The sequence below is a fragment of the Lissotriton vulgaris genome, chromosome 8, assembly GCF_964263255.1.
Source record: "Lissotriton vulgaris chromosome 8, aLisVul1.2, whole genome shotgun sequence".
NCBI classification, from domain to species: Eukaryota; Metazoa; Chordata; class Amphibia; order Caudata; family Salamandridae; genus Lissotriton; species Lissotriton vulgaris.
In genome coordinates, this window is record NC_141696.1 from 389028941 (window position 1) to 389045426 (window position 16486).

At 41.6% G+C, this 16486-nt stretch overlaps 1 protein-coding gene across 2 annotated transcripts in view; it reads left to right on the forward strand.

The window, feature by feature from the left end:
* EFNB2 (ephrin B2) overlaps positions 1–15534 on the forward strand; it is a 58609-nt gene extending 43075 nt beyond the window's left edge. The window contains exons 3-5 of one of the 2 annotated variants that reach the window (XM_086934167.1): positions 3775–3867; positions 8460–8573; positions 11867–15534. In XM_086934167.1, the coding sequence (XP_086790293.1) occupies positions 3775–3867; positions 8460–8573; positions 11867–12249 (590 nt within the window). In that variant the 3' untranslated portion in view covers positions 12250–15534. The remainder of the gene's footprint in view (positions 1–3774; positions 3868–8459; positions 8574–11866) is intronic. The other variant, XM_086934168.1, reaches the window with a different exon arrangement.
* Positions 15535–16486: the final 952 nt, after the last annotated feature.

Sequence of the window (16486 nt, forward strand, 5' to 3'; positions counted from 1 at the left end):
GTTGCAAATCAGCGGTTAGCTGGTTTCTAAGTGCTCACAATTTTGGAAGATAGGAGAATTGGGGTGTCAGGAGATGATCACATTTGCCCAGGATCACAGCGTGCAAGGGTTTGTGATGCATGAATTAAAATTGGGGTGTAGAGAATTTGGAATAATGTCCCAGGTATAGTCCATATAGAACAAAACCTCAAGATATCGACAATCAGACGGAAGAAGAAAAGGTGGTAGAATGCTTCCTCTTATCTTCGCGGTAATGGCTTTCCATACCTGCATCGAATGTTTTGAGGGTAAAACCACCATATTAAAAGTGCCTACAAATATGGTCTAGCACAGTGGCCATGATGCACGCAGCTAAGGTTTCCACCGCACCAGTCTTTATTATCTCGAACACATCATAATGTTTCTATTTACTGTTTTATTCCTCCCTCCTCTCCCCCACATGCGGTTGTCCTTGTGCCTGCACATTTTTGCAGAGAGGTCGTAAAAAAGCTCTTCTAACAGACACCTTTGATTTATGTCCAGGACTGAATGGTGTTATTGATTTGTTTTTCTTTCCTCTACAAAGGAACAGCATACGTCTCCATTATTCTGCATGGCTGGTAGCGAGGTGCCACTTGTTAGATGCCCCCTTATCTTGGGCTCTCTGCTCGAGTTCTTCTCACCGATGGTTTACGACCAGAAACGGGGCGGTTGAGAAGCTGTTCTCGAGAATTCGCCAAGCAAATAGTATGGCTACTCCTTTTGAATTAGTGCTGACCACTAGGAGGTGCTGGAGAGCAATCAACAGTTCCCTTACTTTACATCTATTTACATTGAGGCATGGTAGGAAATGTGGGTGGGATGTCAACAAAGCAGCCCGGAGGATTTACTAGGATTTTTGGAAGTAAAGAAAAGTGACATGAAAAAGAAGGTGCAATGAGCTATGCTCATGAATTAGTTGCTTGTAGGCTCTTAGCTATTTTCTCTGATCGAAGCGGATCGTCAGAATCTGCAATAACTTCAACTGAAGCCCAGCTTGCAGAATGACTGCAACATATTCCATAAAGTGCTGGCCCTGTAATAAACTTTCTTGGCGCTTGAATAAGTATGTGTACTACTCAGCACAGAAGTAAGTACTCGTTTTATTGACGTTGGTAATATGCCCACCTGAGACAGACTCGACGACGTGCACACCTGTGACTTGAAGTTTGCAGACAGACATCTGCAGTGCACACAGAACCCCCCATTGTGTTTAAAGAGCAGCATCGACAGCACGCAGACCTTTCATCATAGCAGCCGAGCGTGACGCCCACCCTTCCTCTAGCAGCATGCGCCGTGGTGTAATACTATTTCATTGATCTGGAAAAATCGGCACTGTCCGTTTCTAGATGCCTCTTCCCCCAGGTATCATCCTTTCTGTACACAGGGCCTTATTCTTTTTGATTGCCCTCTGCATCTGCCTTGTGCAACCGCACAACAAAATGGCGGCAGAACCCCTCTTAAGAACTTTGAGAAGAGCTCTTTTTATTATTTGGACGGTGTGAGGTGCCCGGCTCCGCTCGCGATGAATTGGAAGAGGCAAAGGCCTACTTTAAAACAGTGTACTTGATGAGCCTGGACCGAAGAATGAAAGACGAGCCGGAGAATGGCTCAGTAATGAGTTCAGCCCCTGCAGAGGAGACGGGGAAACACGAGAACGAAGCGTACACAATCTAATCCGAGTCACCCAAAGGGGATTTAAAATAGATTCTACGTTTGGCTTTAGGTGTTGCTTTTTCTCGGCCGTAGGTGGTCTAAAATCCCTGCTGCATAGGGCACACAAAGAGCACAGGAAAGTCACGACAAAGAGAAAGCACAGTGGGTTTTGTGTCATCTTGCTGCATGCGAACGTGTCGTCGTTGTTAATCTTCCTGCCAGGTGTTGCTCAAGGTCCCTGGTTACTTCATGCACGCATCCCCTGCAATACAATGCACGCACACACACACTGTGCAGCAGGAGGGCCTTGTTTACTGCGATTTACACTTGCCCCAGCAGGGCAGGTTTTATACAGGACATTGCTTGATAAGTTGCATATAGTCATGCGGACAGTGTTGGCTAAAGATAGCAAAGTCCGCCATCTTGTTTGTTTTGGGCTGAGGTTTTATGCACAGGCTTGTGGAGTTCTGTCTGTAAGTAAAATCGGCTGTAAAGTATGTGATGGGCTATGTGCCTTTAAAATGTTCTGTTTTCTTTAGGCAGTAATCCCCCTGGCCTGGCTATCTAATTCTCAGTAGTTTACCCTCGAGCAACATCGACTGGAGAGGCTGCGGTTTAGTAGCAATGCACGTAAAGCGCTGCTTTCTGATGATGCAGACGTTTTCAGTGGAATGTTTGTAAAATATTCTGTGATAGCAACATAAGGAACAGGATCAGAATTCGAACATCAACCGTGTACCTTGATTTGTGACAATATATGCATTTTTTAATACTTTATGTGAACAGTGTATACATTCAACGGGTATTCCCAGTGTTTAAGGGCTGTGGGCATCTTCCTGTTTTTAGGGTTTTCTGACTTTTTATTAAGCAAAAAGGAATCACATTTGCATCATCCGTTGAAATAAGGCAAGCTTTTCGAATGCCATGTCACTGAATCCTACTAATTTTTTCTTGGCGCGTTGTAGGTATACCACATGCACTACTTTAAAGAAGACTGCAATAGCTTGCTTGTTACGATGGTGGCTATTTTTATTTTTATTTTGCATATGTCCAAGCCCCTTTAAAGGTGTCCCTAACTTAGTCTGAACTGACCCAAATTAAACTGAAATATGGGATTTTGGATATAACAGACTGGGAAAATTGTTTATGAACTCAGCCAACAGTAAATGTGTAGATGAGAAACTGAAAATATCTTTATATTTATGCAGATGTTTATTAAAACTGCCAAACCGGTAAGATCTAAGGGCATATATCTATAAAAGACCACAACTTAGCAAAAAAGTTAAAAAACAAAAAAAAGCAAATTAATGTTGTAGCTTCAGAAGACCTTCATTTGGTTGCTTGGTAATGACTTTCAAAATGTCATCCATGACAGTGTAGTGTGCTCGAATACTAGAATTATTAACCATAACCTAAGATGCATGTTGGCCCATTTCATACCCATACATACTCTTTGGATACCTGGCAAGTAACTGCTAGTGCCTCCAGTTCCCATTGGAATACATTGGAGGCTGTGCATCCAGTCTGTTTGTGGCATATTGATGGTCAGAGGTCGCAAGATTCTTCCACTGAACTTTTGTTATTTTCTCCTCGAGTAAATCCTTGGCAGATATCAACCAGAAAACACTAGTAGGTAATTCCTGCTCTCAGACAAAGTAGGCTTTCTCTCTTTCCTTTCAGATGCCTGCCACATTTGTTCTCCTACCCTTTGAGGAAAGTTTCCATTGAGAAAGTTTTTAGGTATTATGAGCATGGAATGCATCTTTCAAAACTTGAGACTAAGCATTTGGTATATGTTTTTTGTGTAATATTTATCTTAGGAACTATTTATTGTGGATTCTAATCATCAGGACGTTGCTAAGTTGAGCCAATTTAATGTATTCTGCAGTCTTTTGGACTAGGTTTTTCCATTTGTTAAGGCCTGTTTTCCCAATTGTAAATTGCTTGAGGAGAAATAGCTATTTGAGTATGTTACTATCACACCAGCATTCATTACAGTTTTTCTCTTTGACTGTTATCTAGTATTATCTGGAGGGTTGGAAAAAGTACCGAAGGGAGCAAGATCATTTTGAAATTAAGAACTGTTTTTTTGTTTTGCAGCTACATCGAATGGGTCTTTTGAAGGTGTGGACAACCAGGAAGGAGGGGTGTGCCTGACAAAAGCTATGAAGATTCGAATGAAGGTTGGGCAAGGTAAAATGGCCTATTTGCATTTTTTCGTGAAGTTCAGTACCCAGCAGGTCTATTTAGATCTAGAAGTCGAGGGTGGCTTGTCTGATATCTTCATCAAGTTTTCGGCTGACATTCCTTTCTTATTCTTTTCAGCAGGGAAGATAGGTACACTTTAAAAATGTACATACTGCACATATCCGCCTCACCTGTCTTCCTTCTAAGAAGCAGGCCGAATCCATGGGTTTATAGACGTTCACAAGGAAATACTCACGTTTTAGAGACAGTTTTCAAGCAAAAGTTCAATGTAAAGTAATAGTAGGGAGTGTTTCTTTACACAGTGTCGTGTCTGAGGCAGACACACCTTTCTCAGGAATGGTGACTAATCACATATGAGTGCACCAGCCTTGTTTACGTGTCATGAAGTGACGCAGTTGATATGTTTTGAAATAAGTGAAGAAAGACATTTGTATCGTATATATATCTCAGTGTTATATAGCGCAAATAAATTGGAAAAACGTCTACTGTAGCGCAAAAATAAACAAGTTATATTGCCCATGAAAACTGTCCCATGTCGCTATTTTGAACTGTACTTAGGGCCTGGAAATCAGAAACCTCAAGTTGCCATCTGCAAAAAAACAAAATTAAGCTAACAAAATCTCATCCCCTCAAAAGATGATCACTTCTGCGGAGGTGGAAGATGTAGAATTCTGACTACTTTGCATTTTCCTAGTGTTGCAAAATATGTTTTCATGATTTCGGCAATTTCATGAGGTGCATAGAGAAAATGTGGAGACCAATAATACGCATATTTTAAAGCTCCTGATTTTCGAAGTAGTATAAAATAGGCACACTAGCAAAAGAAGGGTTGAGGCAAAGAACCTGCACCTGTTATGGCCTGTGACTTATAAATGGTGTGATGGTGCTTGGGAAACCAAGGAACACAACCCTATCTGTTCCTTTAAGGACAAAGTCCAAATACAAAACATAGACTGTGGAATCAGCACCCATCAACAAATATTTTCAATAATAGTTAGTGTCCTTCAATCAATAAAGTCCATTTCAAATGAACAGGTCCGAACTTGATAGTCGTGTATTTTCAATTCTTTATTATGTTTTTCAACAGTAGAAAAAAATGGTCCAATTCACAGCAGATTTTCTTTTTCTTAGCCAGCGCGTTTCGTCTCATAAGATGAGACTTCTTCAGGGCTCAAACACCTGTCTTTGTGGAGTATAGTGTGAGCAGGAAAGTTTCTTTAATTCAAGCATACATTGGAGTGGTTTGTCAAATCCGATGAATATTCAGAAGGGACCAGAAAACGGCATGGTGACCTGCGAAAACGTATAAAATAGGCATATTTACCCAAACCAGAAGTTGATCCGAGTTTGTTGGTCTGCAATTCTGTAGAAAAATTTGACTTTTTATGGACAAAAACTGGCACTGTCAAGAAAACAGTTACCCTCTGCCCATGGATTTTTAGTTTGCTATGGTAGGATCGCCACTCCTGTAACTGTGACGCCTTCTTTCAAAGGTTTTAGAAATTTATGTAATTGTTTGCCTTGTGTGCTTGTGTTTCAGACAGCCAGAATATCCACCACCCTCAGTGTAACTCAAATCTTAAATTCCTACAACATGATGAGTAGAATATGGAGTTGGCAGCCAATGTACTGGTTGCGGTTGTGTACAACACATAGGATTATCAGTTGATTGAATTGCAAAATATGAGTGGAATCCTGGCAGTGAATTGAGATGTTGTTGAAATGAACTCTCTTCTCTGCACTAATCGAATTGGGATGTTTGGCTTGAGTTAAGATCTGGATTTGGTGTGTATATATACAAGGGTGGGTTTAGGTTTCATTGAGTTTTAAACAATACTAAGTAAAATGGACACTGCCGCCCCTCATCTAACCATCCTGTTTCCTCATCTCGCCTTATCAAGTATTTATTTACTCTCTGAGGATTCTTTACATTGAAGCTTTTGCTTTTCTTGTTCCAATTATGATTCTGTAGCCCCTCACTTATTCAGATCAATTCTAATATATTTTGAGGCATTTGAGGGCTTTAATGTTCTGTGAACAAATAGACAAACAAATATCCTGTGACAATAAGCACCATCATAATGTGCATGCAGCTTAATCTAGTTAATTGTTCTCACATATATATATAAATAGGGTTTTGTTTTGATATATATATATATATATATATATATATATATATATATATATATATATATATATATATATATATATATATATATATATATATATATATATATATATATACAAAAAAAGAACAAAGTATTTAGCAGTTTTAGCACAGTGCCATCCATTCCGAGTTGTACATTGACAAAAGCCTCTTACCACTCCAGGCACAGTATTAAGATTGGTAAAATACCGTCCAAGCCAACCTGGAATTAATAAAAGCAACCCGTGACATGTTTCACTAAAATTACAGCTCTTCAGAGAGGTTTAGCTTTGTCCAGACGCAAGGGAGCATCCAGTACAAGTCAAAACAATACCCTTTCAGGGTTAGAGTGCTAAATAATAATGATAAAAAATCAAGCAGAGAACTGTGGATAGTTCCCAAGTTTAGGTGGCGAGCAGCTGCTGTATAGAGTACCCTACAACACAGCAACAAAGGAGACACTCTGGATCTGCTCACCTCAAATGTCTGTTTTTCTAGCAAAGTTTTTAAGCATAGGATTAGCACACTGCTAGCCACGCCAAGCTAGAAAGAAAGAAAGTCCTTTGCCATTTCTACTAACACCCAACTTTCCAGCTATCTTGATGCCAACCAGTTGCTACTTCCATCATAATCGGGCTTTCGCCCTGGACACAGCACTGAATCCGGGCTGGTCGAGGTCTCCGATACTATTAAATTGTCCGTGGATAGCGGGAAGAAAGTGGCTTTGCTGCTTCTTGATCTTTTAGCAGCCTTTGATACGGTCTTCCACCCTATCCTGATTCAACGCTTTCGTGACATTGAGATAAGTGGGACCCAGGGGCCACTACCTGCCTTAAAAAATAAAACAAAAACGTTTTTTTTTTTTTTAAATGCATCCAGTTTTCCTTTAAGGAAAACAGACGGGCTGCGTTAAAAAAACTGCTTTATTTAAAAGCAGTCCTAGACTTGGTAGTCTGCTGAGCCCAACAGGCCACCATACCTGGGAGGGCCTGTCATTCTCAATGGGCTCGCAAATTGCGAGAGGCACGTTAATATTAATGAGCCTCGCAATTTGCGACCCCATTGGGAATTGCAAACAGTGTTAAACACACTGTTGTACATGACAAATTGTACCTCGCAAATTGCAACTCGCAAAGAGTCGCAATTTGCAAGGCGTAATTTTGCTGGTCGTACATCTGGCCCAAAGTTATGTGCCAGTGGAAGACCAAATTATGTAGGAAGGTTTTCTAAATTATGAAGCAAGAAAAAAAGGTAATTATGCAGCTCATTTTCTGTCAATATTATTTTCACCCATTTGAGCTAGAAACAACATTTTTGTTGAAATTTGCATTTTATGTGGCTAATGGGTTAGTTCTGTAACCATGCAGTGAATGCCACAGCGACAGAATTGCATAAATACACTGGCCCACGCCATTGTTTATTGTTGTATCACCAATTTATTCATGAAAGTTCCAAACTAAATATTTTAATTACAGTCAGTGCCCGTTGTTTGCAGCACCATGAAGAGAACATCATTTTGATGCTAACTACCCCAAAAGAAACATGTTATATAAAAGCACATAAAGGGTAACGTGTCATATGGTCCTATAGTGCCTTCTTGGGATTCCAGGGACCTTTACAAACCACTTGGCCTTCAGCCTTGTGCTGTTTGAATGCCGCCAGAACCACTAGATGTAATATTTGTCTATTTTAAAAAGTATTGCGTTATGTGTTCTCCGTTGCTCTCTTAAACAGATGTGTTGTTAATGTTCAGAAAATACATAGATGGTAGGATAAATAAAAAAAATGTAAATGCTCTAAGCGATAAAACATGAACCGATCAGTGTAAAGTCACAACAGCATCGAAATATGGCAAGAAGCTGAAATATACCCCTCCACCCTTTAGCACAGTGCATCCTGGTAGTCACATCAGATGTGACATCGTCAGAATTGTAATTTGCACAACCCACTCCCCAGTGTAGCTGTCCATTCTATGATCTTGTGCCTGGCTCTCCTCTCCAGTCCTAGTCTATTTTTGAGGTCCGCTCCTCAATGAGAAGGGAAAAGGCAGAACCACAGGTACTAGAATGTAGTTGCTGGTCTACAACAGTAGGGCTGTGTTCTCTCGCTTGTTAACTGCCTAATCCATTTCCTGTTGTGCAGACGAAGCCCTCATCCATTGTCCTGCTATATATAGACAACCTATTGTGCAGCCAAAACTGAATCATTTTTCTGATTAAGACCTGCCTTGTCAGCCAGTCCCAGCTTTGCCCCGTTGAAACGAAGCATCGGGAGTGGCTTTCTGTAGGGAGTAAAGTTGTGTCTCTCTGTGTCCAATGAGCATTAATCACCTTCTTTTCAAAGATTTGAGTGCATCGCGGGTCTCGTGAAGTTGATAAAGTTTGATCTTGTTGGTTGACTAAGTTACCAATCCCTGGTTTGTTTCTTGCAGATCCCGATTCTGTCTCGTCATCTGAGGACGCCGGCCTGACCCGACGTCCAGAGCAGGAACAAGGTAGCAACGGGAAAAGTTCCACCACTAGCCCATTTGTAAATGTACCTGCAGGTAGATACCGCAAAGCTTTTGATATAAACAGACTTTTTTTCCCCCTAAAAACCTATTAGTTCTAATACCTCAATATAGCCGCTGTTTCATAGTCCTAAATATTAACCCCGTATTTCTCTGAGTGTTTCTGGCTTACTCCTGCTTTAGGTGTGAATTGTCGATTAATTTCCTGGTCTGATTCACAAAGCAGCTCATGTGACTAGGTGTGTCTTACTCCTTCCTTGTTTAGGTCTATGTTACTCACAAGTTCTCTAGGAGTAAAAATTGCTAAGTCAATGTAAACATTTTTCCACAACTAAATAGCATCTAAACCTGGCGTAAGACACAACCGCTCACAGGGAAAGCTCTTTGAATCAGACCTGGAAACTCATGTGCAGTTCACACCCAAGATACTGCTACGCATAGAAGAATATTTGTAAATCTTATCCCTTACGGATCAACGTATTTCTTCACAGACACAGAGCGGAGAAACCTTTTTAGGCATCAGGCCCCTGGCTCTGTCTCTACCCAGGACTATGGGCCATTAATCCTAAGTGCAGCAGCAACCTCGAGTCCAACTCGACTGTAGTATGATTAATAGTACTTAAAAGACACAAACTCGGGTACAATTTCCAGAGAAACTCACGGACATGAAGAGCTTTAAATGCTTTTATACTTTTATTTGCTGCCTTTTAGTTTGGACACTGGCAGACCAGAAAGGTCTCTCCCTCTCGTGTGTCTTCCTTGCTGATGCATTAGCACGCCAGCTTTCGACAGCAGATTGCAAACTTGGCTTTAATACAGCCGAAATGAGTTTACAGCCAGAAGATAGCTCGACAGCGTAATGCACCAGCAGCAAGACACTTGAGGATTTTGGGACATTAGGAAGGGCTTTGTTGGTTTAAATCTCGGCCTCCCCATATAAACTTCTTAGACATGTTAACATATATTGCTTGTTTTTGTCTGTATTTCTGCTCCTGTTATTTGTTTTATAAAAGTGCTTTCCAATTTGCAAATAACATTAAATGTACCATATTGATGCTAGAAGTGACTGGTGAACAGTGAAGGCATCCTACTTAGTTTTGCCATTTGAGGTACTTTGCTGTTTATGAACTTCGCTTTTTGTGATTCAAGGGGACAAATGTCCTCATGTTGGGTGGACAGTTTAGCATAAATTATTGGAAAATACCGTGCCGCAGTTCAGGGGTTTTAGGCATGCACGTTATCTTATAAATATTACGTTGCCTGGACTGAAAGAGCTTGTCTGTTTTGTGCCTGAAAAGATTGTCATTAAGACACCCAGTAGTCGACGCTGGTGATATTGTAACTGACTGTGACAGCTCTATGATCACCTGACAGGAAATAACTATTTCCATTTCCTGTCCTTGAAGAGTAGGAGGGGAGATGGTTTTGTACTGGGGATATGAAGGAGCACAAGAAGGTTCAGACAGTTTTTGCCAAGGTTCTTTCCCCCAACGAAAGAGATGGCCGAAAACATTCCTCAGAACTTTTTTAGAGCGGAAAAATACAGGCTTTCGTTTAGTTGGGATACAGACTCTATTTTTTATTGTTTTCGGAATAGATGCATATTCTATGTACACGGACCAGACACAGTGTACAACATCTGTTTGCAGTGAGATTATACAAGTTCTTAATTTGTTCTTGAAAAGAGAAGGGATGTGGTCATGATAATTAAAATGAGCATGCATTTGCAATGCAATAGGTCTCGCATTTACAAGAGTTTGAGCTATTGGCATTGTAAATGAAAATGCCTTTTATATATCTGTTTTATAAAACAGATAAATAAAAGGCATTGTCATGTACAATGACAATAGCTTAAACTCTCGCAAATGCGAGACCTATTACATTGCAAATGCGTTCGGCGCCAATGCTATACATTCTTTAAAAAAGCATTAGGACAGAGCTTTTCCTGCCTGAAACAGCAGGCAGGACAAAGCTATTTGAGAAAATAGTGCTCAGAGGCTGTAACTAAAGTCTAGCGAGTAACAACACATGTAACAGGGTGTTGCCACCAGAGGTTACAAAAGGACGGACTACTGAGCCTATTGACCAATGAACAATGACAGAAGCCAATAAAAAATATGGGTGGAGTTTCAAGTCCCTACCTGATACTGCATACCTCGTAGAGCAGCTCATGCGCTGCCCAGGCTCGACCTAAAAATGGCCATTTTAACTGGAGTGTTCTAGAATGAAGCTTCAGCGGGAGAAGCGTGGCATCTCAGCATTCCTACTAGCATTGAACAGCTCAAAATTCAAGACAGCAATATCCTAGCAGTGTTGTGGCTACCTTAACAGGGACTTTTATGTATGGCTGGAAGTGGAAGAGATTTGACATGGGCAATGGCCTCTCTCTGTAAGGAAATCCCATCAATAATACACTACCAGGAATATACGTTGTAAGTGACAGAAGGCTCTTATGTCTTGTACTCCCAGTGTTGTGTTTCCACCATGGGAATGCCATTCACCTCTGTCCAACAACCCTCTTCTTTTCCAGTCCTGTTTCCCTGGCATTGATAACACCCTGTTAATGTATTGTCAGACTTTAGGAGGACGAGAACAAAAATCACACAATTTGGAAACTCCTCATTCTCCACAATGATGAGCAAGGCAGCAGGGCTGGGAACCCTACAGTGTTCCCAGTATTTGGTGTTCAAAAGAGCCAGCCTTTTACAATGCACTTATTCTGGCCACTTCCTGCGAGTAATATGCACCGTAGAAGCTTTTTCTTGCATTTATTTTGCTTAGTAAATCAGTTTTAACGGCTGTTCATTAGCATTCTGCCTACCTACCACCTCAGCGTGAACTCGCTTGTTCTTCTAATACGGTGAGCCACTTTGCATAAGTAGACAACGAGGCATGCTTTTCTGATCAGAAGAGCAGAGAAGTAGGCTGGTGTGTTAGAGGCAATGACAGCCGTCCAGGGAATTGTCATTCCATGTCTTCGCTGTTTGCGCCTCAGGCCGAACAGCATCTGCTAGGAGATGAGCCTGCCTTAAAGTCTGCTTGTCAATCTCTGCTACCCGTACCGATGAAGGCTGATGTACGAAAAGAAAAAGAATGTGGTTAAGGAGTAGCACAGAAAGGAGGACCAGGAAACTTGACTCTAGCTTGGCATTGTTTGCTGACCCTGATGTTTGTATTCCACTGTGTAACAGCATATTTGATTGGTCATAGTTCAGCTGTCAGCTAATTCTGTTGGGTGCATGTTGGCTTTGCGTATTTTTAACTGTGGTGGTAAGAATTGCCTGGGTGAGATGTTAATTTGTTTTTTTGTGTTTTTTTAATCTATCCAGGTTCCAGTTCAGATGGTAAAACTGGAGGACAGTCCAGCATCTTAGGTTCAGAAGTAGCCCTGTTCGCAGGCATTGCATCAGGGACCATCATCTTCATTGTCATCATCATCACACTGATTGTGCTATTGTTGAAGTACAGAAGACGGCACCGGAAGCACTCACCGCCGCACACAGCAACGCTGTCACTCAGTACATTAGCCACCCCGAAACGTGGTGGCAACAACAATGGTTCCGAGCCCAGTGACATTATCATTCCACTGAGGACTGCAGACAGTGTTTTCTGCCCGCACTATGAGAAAGTCAGCGGGGACTATGGGCATCCTGTGTACATTGTGCAGGAGATGCCTCCACAGAGCCCTGCAAATATCTACTACAAGGTCTGATGAACTCTCTGGTACATGTGAGACATGGAGGAAACTCACCGGTCCGCTGCTTTCTCATGTGGTGTTATGACACGCCCTTGTGCAGTAATATTGACTGGTATTGGGGAAGGAAGGCGTAAGAATCCTCTTTTGAAGAGAGTCTTCAATAGTCCTGAGGGTCGGAGAAGCCCTCTTCAAGGACAAAAGTGTTCGCCATGAGCTGGAAGACTTTGCATCACAAACACGTGCTCTCGCCACATCCTTCACCCGCAGAGCCATGTGCTGGCACACTTTGGCACCCAGGAATGATGGAGTGAATTATGGACAATGTCAGTTCAGGATGCCCTAAGTGGGTGCCCAGAGATACTGAGCTTGACGCAAAGTCTCCTGGTAGTGTGTCTCTTTACTGCTCTCTTCTATGAATTTTAGGTTTGTCCTACAGACCTCTATATAGGAGTAAGACTTTTTTTTAAGTTATCTTGCTGTTAGCACACCACTACATTTCCCTCTGCTACTATGTCTAAACCCATGCCATCCTACACATAAGACCACCTATCACAACACATCATGCATCTTCAGTGGAGTTCTGCACTCTTTCCATTTTTCGTAGCAACCACACTTGAATGGCTAATGTAGTAGATAAAGTCTACTTTGCCAACAGGGAGCCTTCCAGCAAGATGCCAGTGGTGAAACGACCAGGAGTTAGTGGAGAGAAGGTCAGGCTGGGGTGGCTGCAATTGCAGCTGAACGCCGCCTCTGAAGAAGAAGCTGGCAAGAGAAAGCAATCTACGTAGCACAGCACTTTGTATCTTAACTTACAAGGGGTGGGCGAGAGACCCTACACATGCAGTGAATTAAGGACGCACTTGGTGGAATCCATTGGCTGCTCTAGAATAGCAGTGTGCAACAAACAGTACCTTCCGCACAGTAGGACAAAGGGGCATTGTTGGAAAGATAAATACGCGGCCTGACGGGAGGACATAGGAGGCCGCTAATGATACGTCAGAGGGCCATTGTAGGTACTGGCAATAAGATACACCGCTATGATAATGAGGCTACAGAAAACCGTCTGCTTTGTGCAACCTTTTCAGCAGGCTCTGGTGCTGTACTGATGTTTTTTACCCTACTTTTGGAGCGCACTGGAGAAAACAGCAAGATCAGGTCTGATCCAGGGGTTCATCGCCGAAGAGAAAGGAAATGCCTGGTGAATGTTTTCGGAGATATATTATGGTTTTCTTGAGTAAGGCAGACGCTCGGTTCCTGTCAGTGTTACAATATACCTTGTAGGATGGAGATTAACTGCAGCATTGTCGCTGCCGAGCTCAGAATTGGTTGGGCTGGTCAGTTCGCTGATGCCCCATCTCAAAGTTAAGCACATTTGCTCTAATGTCCCCGCCCCCTACTAGTCGTGCTCAGAAATACAAATTATTTGACCCGAAGAGCAATGGAGGAGGTAGTTGCTCATGATGCGCCACGTATAACTTTACACCATCCCCTCCCCCTTTTGCTCGCATATCCTTAAAAATGTGCATACAGCACAATGCAAAAATCGAGTTTGTGACAGCTGAATGGCGCGCAAGCTGCCCTGGGAGCACAAAAGAAATGGGCACACCGCTTGTGGGAAAAACAGCCCTATTCCAAAAATAACATCACTGAGAGAAAATGCAAAAATAACAAATGCCTGCATGGGCGTCTCGAGCAAAGGCGAGTTAGGAAACGAGCCCAAAAATATCAGGAAATCAGTATGCACAGCATGGCATGCTGAACAATGAGAAGATGTTCCGGCATTTCTTTTCTGTGTTATGTTTTGCTTTGCCTTAATGGGCTGGGGGTGCACTGAGGATTCCGCTGTTTGTGGACTGGGCTACAGCAGAAAAAAATCCCAGCTTAGTACTGGAGCCCTCATTTGAAAACCTACACCATGTATATATTAATGTACATTAATATATACACAGGCGCAGTGGGATGTGCTATGCAAAACAAGCCCCTTTTATCACAGTTCTGTTACTATGGTAACATTTTGCTCTCTCAGTTGGAAAGAAAATGAAGCAACAGCATTTTGAGGTTCTCAGATCACAGAGGAGCACCTGGAAGACAAATAAAATATAATAAAATAAAAAAATAGCTCAACTGCCACAGAATCAATTACCCTCTCTTAGTTGCTGAACCTGAAAATGATGTTGATCCAGAACTCAAAGTACAGTGTGGTTCGCCCTTTGGGAGGTTTCCATGGCGACCAGCGATGGTGCACACGCCACCCTTCCTCCCCCTCCACCCCTCACTCCTCAACAGGAACCCCGCACAAGGGTTCATTGTTTAGCCTTTAGGAATTAATTTATTTTTGTATTTTTACTTTCTATGGAGAGGGGAGGGGAGAGGAAGATGGTGAAATCGGCTCTGACCTGTTAGCAGCTTTGACCTTTTTTGTGTCACCGGTGGGCCTGGGAAGAGGGATGGTGGAGGTCTGCTTGTAAACTGTGAAAACCCCATGCGTTGGGGAAGAGCAAACATGCAACAAAAGTAAAGGGGTGGGGGAATGCACTGTGGGTTCTTTTTTATGCTTTTGTTCCTCGTGCATAATATGACAATCTACCAACGGTTCCTGCGTTTTTGGAGTTGGTTCTGCGTTGGAAAGTTTTACTGTAAATGCCTTGCTAGTTTGAACATCCAATCCCCTAGGCACCTGACTTAGGAACCTTTTTTGCACCACAACGTCTGTGTGACGATGCTGTACATACGTCCAGAACTGTTGATGGATTTTGGGGGTGATTCAGTAGCCTTATTCTCCTTTTTAAAATAAGACACATTAAAAACAGACAGAAAATGGCTTTTCTTAAACAGATTGTGTACATAGAGCTATGTTGTTTTTTTTATAAAGTTCAGAGCAAGATGTTTTCTATAAAATATGAATTTTGCAATGTATTTAGCTACAGCTTGTTTAAAGGCAGTGCCATCCCCCTTTGCACTGTAATAAGAAAACAAATGGTAAAAAGGTTGCCAAATTGCTGCATTTGTGTGCCGTAATTGTGTACCATGAATATTTATTTAAAATAATTCCTTTGTCCAATTTTGTAAGTAACACAGTATTATGCTTTTAGTTATAAATATTTGGTTTCCTCATTTTAAAACCGCCTATTCTAGGTTTTGAAATCTGCTTTAGTTGCTCATTGCAGTTAGTCTTCTTTCCTTCTCTTTCTTCAATCTCTCTCTCTCCTCTTCCCGGAAAAAACCTATAAAATTCACATTCCACATCTGTTTCAAACTGAATTTGTTCTTAAAAAATAAAATATTTTTTCCTATGGAAAACCGTGTTTGCAGAGATTTACTTTGATCGGTAAAGTGTAATTGATGTATGACAAAATGTAGGATTCCTTTTTACATGCATTGAATCCGGCTGCTTAACCTTATGTTTAGATTGTTAAAACAAAAACAGCACAATACAGAGATTTGCATGTCACCAGGTAGTACACATAATTGTCAGTGTGCATCGAAAGCACGACCATTGCACCCACTAGATTTTCCTAGATATTTCTTACACCCACGAGGAAAATCGTGTTATCTTATTCTAAAACCTCTTTCATTTTTATTCCTTACTCCGCAGATGTTTGTTTTGTATTTTGGAAAAATACATTATCATTAGCCTTCAAAGTAGAACTCCAAATAGATGTTTTTGTTTTTTAATAAAGGAACTGCTCTCCGCACCACTAAGCTTCCAATGAAGGTTCTTGTAGTTGAAACCTTATTGATCAACTCCCTTGTATAACGTGTATTGTGAGGGGGCAGGCAAATGTGATGCGTTTAGCACATGGTTTCTTCTGATAGTTCGACAGGAGCATGGCCACGCCCCCTAGTCGCTAGGCAGTCTGATGTCCTACAGCCAGATTCATGAAGCCGAAATTGGCTCGCAGAATCTGGCCCTTTGCGAGCGCTATTTTTGCATTTGGGATTCAACATCCCAAATGCAAAAATCGCAATTATAGAAATCGCTAAATTGCGATGAATTGCAGTTAAGGAATCTCAATTTGAGATTCCTTAAATGCAATTCATGAACCATTTAAAAATTGCGAATTCGCAATCTGGGGCCGCTATTTACCGCGAAGTCTTACTACGTGGTAAATAGCGAAAACTTAGAAAAATGCACTTTAGTGCATTTTTCTAAGTTGTATGTTACACACACACATGTCCTTTGGACATGTGTGTGTGCAACACCAGTGGACATTACCTTTTCAGGGGTGGAACAGAGTTTCCTTTGGACACC